Source organism: Rhinopithecus bieti, unplaced genomic scaffold (assembly GCF_001698545.2).
Source record: "Rhinopithecus bieti isolate Rb0 unplaced genomic scaffold, ASM169854v2 scaffold_22436, whole genome shotgun sequence".
In the NCBI taxonomy this organism is placed as follows: Eukaryota; Metazoa; Chordata; class Mammalia; order Primates; family Cercopithecidae; genus Rhinopithecus; species Rhinopithecus bieti.
Genome location: NW_016810644.1, coordinates 440,851 through 444,451, shown reverse-complemented (window position 1 = coordinate 444,451; position 3,601 = coordinate 440,851). Strand labels below are relative to the sequence as shown.

General features: G+C 66.8%; 1 protein-coding gene across 1 annotated transcript; it reads right to left on the bottom strand.

The window, feature by feature from the left end:
- Positions 1 to 205: 205 nt before the first annotated feature.
- ZNF579 (zinc finger protein 579) lies at positions 206 to 3,601 on the bottom strand. Its single transcript, XM_017892606.1, is given in 12 exon segments — positions 206 to 991; positions 993 to 1,097; positions 1,099 to 1,304; positions 1,306 to 1,463; positions 1,466 to 1,548; positions 1,550 to 1,576; positions 1,578 to 1,679; positions 1,681 to 1,891; positions 1,894 to 2,039; positions 2,041 to 2,108; positions 2,111 to 2,295; positions 3,449 to 3,601. Coding segments are annotated over 11 exon segments (1,647 nt in total). The 5' UTR covers positions 2,294 to 2,295; positions 3,449 to 3,601; the 3' UTR covers positions 206 to 633.

The following is a 3,601-nucleotide window of genomic DNA, read 5'->3' as shown; positions in this document are numbered from 1 at the left end:
CCCACAGGGCAGCGGCGACCATGATCTATCTTCTCACATTCCTGTTTCTTCTCAACCCAGCCTTCACCAGCTTCTTGCTTGGTTGAGGGCCACATATTTTCTGATGCATCTGTGTCCTTCCTGCTCTGAACCCAAGCTCAGAGTTGGCTGGACAAATCCTGACTCGCCCCAGCGCCCCCAGCCTGCCCCACAGAACACCTCGCTCTCTTGGGTTTCACGAACTCACATTTATTCACAGACAGACAAAGGGACAAGGACAGACCTTTGCTCACTGGGGACCCCCAGGGTCTGGCAGTTCCAAACAGGTGATGGTGTCCAGTGTGTGTAACGGGGGACAGGCAGGCGGGGGCGTCCCCACCAGTCTCCATCCCTCTGGCCAACTGTCCGCCGCCTTTTTTTCCAAGTCGTCCTGCCTTAAGACACATGTTGGGGTGAGCGGTTCCTAACCAGCATCAGGGGTTCTGGGGGCGGGCGATGGGAGAGGGAGGGGCAGTCCAGGGCCCCCCACTCCTTAGTGTCAAGGGCGTGAAGGGGACGGGTGGGTAGACAGAGGAGGTGGCTCCTTCAACTTCCCTCCTCCATTCTGCAAACTGGGGAGCTCAGGCGGAGCGGCGGAGGGCAGGGCGGCCAAGGTCAGGAGGCCAGGCCCCCCAGCCCGCGCAGGTGAGCCTTGCTGTCTACCTCTTCCTCCTCCATCTCGAAGGCTGAGTGGTCTTGGCTGTCGAAACAGGAGGCGCTGAGGAAGACAGGGGGAGCCGGTGGGGACTGGGGTGGGGTCCCCGGAGAGGGCGGCTCTTCCTTAATGTTTGCGAGGGGCAGCGGGAGCCCTTCTTCCTCCTGCTCGGCCTTCAGGGGCTGCGGGGGCGGCGGCGGTGACGACTGCGGGGCCTGGGCCTGCAGTGCCTGCAGCGCGGCGGCCCTCTCCAGCTCTGCGCGGTGGCAGCGCTGGTGGCGCAGGAGGCTGTAGGCGCGTGAGAATCGGCGCGGGCAGCGGGCACGGGTGCGGCCGGGCCCCCGCGTGCACCTGTGCGTGGCGCGCCAGGTCGGCCAGGGCTTTGAACTCCCCGCTGCAGCGCACGCACGTTGGAAAGGGCGCGCCCTGAGTGGGTCACCCCGTGCTCCCAGGTGCGCCCGGCCGCCTGAACCTTTGCGCACTCAGGGCACCGAAGCGGGGCTCCCCGGCTGGGGGCGCTTGGCGGCGTCGCCTCCGTTCTGCCCGCCTTCTCCCCTTCCGTGGCACCCCCGCACTCGCCCCCTCGCCCCCCTCCGGCCCCTTGGCTGAGTTCCGTGCGACCTGAGGCCTTGTTCGTCCTTCTTGCCCGCCGCGGGCAGCCGGGGCCAGCAGGCTGAGCGGCCGTGGACTGCGCGGTGCTGGCGGAGTAGGAGGCGAGGCGGTAAGCCGGCGCAGTCTGGGCAACGAAAGGCGGTCGGTGGAGTGGACCGCCGGTGGCGCGACAGGGACAGGGCCTGGCGAAGGCCTTGATGGGGCAGATGGAGCACTGGTGTCGCTTGGGGCGTGGCGGGAGGCCCCCTTCACCCTCCTGTCGCCTCGGGGCGCAGACACGGGTGCGCTTGAGCTGCCCTTGGTGGCGAAGCTCGCGGCAGCGCAGAGACAGCAGCGTTCCAAGTCCCCTGGAGGCAGGACCTGTTTCTCCTCCTGCCGCCCGGCGCCAGCGCCAGCTCGCCCTCAGCTCTGCTGCCCGCCTCGGCCTCTCCGACTCCGACTCCCGGGGCTCCCGGCGGCTGGTGGGCGCTGCCAGCGTGGCGGCTCCCCTGACAGGCCACGTCTCAGGCCATTGCCCGCAGCTGCCTCCTCATCCGTGCCCCGCTGCAGCCGTGGTGGGCTGCTCCGAGCCCTGGTCCTGCGGGCCCAGCTGGCTCGGCGTCTTTTATCCTTGGCCACCCTCTCGATGGCCAGCTCGACCTCGCCGCCCGCGTGCTCCTGAGCCAGGTTGGCGCCTGAGCTGGCGGGTTCCGGGAAGTGGGGGGCAGGCGCGCAGCGAGGGGGGCTGGGGCCGTGGCCGCGCAGTTGGCGGAGAGGTGGCCGGCCGGCGGAAGGCCTTGGGCACCAGCGGGCAGGCATGGGGCCGGAGCCCAGAGTGGCTCAGCCAGGTGCGCGGGAGAGGTAGTAGGGGAAACGGAAGAGGCGGCCGCAGGTGGGGCAGGGCAGGGGCGCCCGAGGGGCTCCAGCGCCCCCCCTGCCACGGCCACGGCCTCGACCACGGCCTCGGCCACGGCCACGGCCACGGTGAGGCGGGCTGCCCTGGGCGGGTGGAGGAGGCTGCGGATCCATGCCTGTGGGGAGAGAGGGGAGAGATGGGAAGCGGGGCAGAGATAAAAAGAGGTGCGTGGGGTGTGGCAGAGAGAGAAGCAGACAGAGTCAGAGATGGAGAGGCAGAGAGGGCCAGGTATTCAGCCAGGGGAGAGAGATATGAGACAGAGACAAAGATGAGAGACACGGAGGAGAGGCGAGAAAGGGAGAGACAGGAAGAGAGAGATCAGAGACAGAGCCACAGAGCAGGGAATAGAGACAGGAGAAGGCAGAGATGGGAGACACAGAGAAGTGGGGATGGACAGACAGAGACCAGGAGACACAGAAAGACAGGATGGTGAAAGGCAGAGCAGACAAGAGACAGAGAAGAGCGAGGAATACCCAGCAGAGAGACAGAGACACAGAGAAGAGGAAACAAAGAGACTTGGAGACTCAGAGGCAGAGATAGTGCAAGCGCAGAGATCAGAAGAGCAGTGGTGGGCTGGGGGCCAGGGAGACAGGGAGACATAGACACAGAGGGAGTGAACTGGGCAGAGGCACAGAGGGGGACAAAGTCAGCGAACCGCTTCTGCTCCAGGCCCCCCGGCCAGGCTGAACGTTTTGGGAGGGGCTGGGACACAGCCCATGGGGACTGAGTGGAGGGGGTGGGATTCGAAGCCAGTAGGCCCCGGAAATAGAGTGTGTTCCCAGACACCAGGGGCTGGGAGAGGTCAGGGAGTAGGAGGGTTCAGACTTCTGGTCTGAGTTAGGAGGGGGCTAGGGGCCCAGACTCTTGGGGCTGAGGGGCGTGGAAGCTGGGAATTGAGACTCCTGGGTCCAGGTCATGATGGACTGGGGAGTCTGGACTCCAGTATGGAGGAGGTGTGGATTCCTGGGTCCCGGTGAAGGAGGGGCTGGGGAGGGGGCTGGGCTCCTAGGACAAGGGGGAGGCGGGGCTGGGGACCCAGCTGCCGGGAATCCCCAGGGAGGAGGCGGCTGAGGGCCGGACCCCTGGACCCGGGAGGGAGGTTGGTGGGGGTCGGGGTCCCAGGTCCTAGAGGGGGGCCAATCTTCTCTGGGCCAAGCCTGCAGCTCCCCGAAGGCATGATAAGCAGAATTGGGGCCGGGTCGAGGCCTTGAGGATTTCTCAGCCCTGGGCCTGGGGCTCGGCCCTGGTCGCTGGGGCCGGGTTCTTACCTCGCCTCCTTGGCTCCTTTCTTCCTTCCCCACGGCCGGCCAAACGCGGACGGTGGTGGCGGGGAGGGAGGGGGGCCTGAGCGTGGTGGGGGGTGGAGGAGGAGGCTGGGCTCGGTGTCACTGCCTAAGCCTTCCCCCCGGAAACCCAGCCTT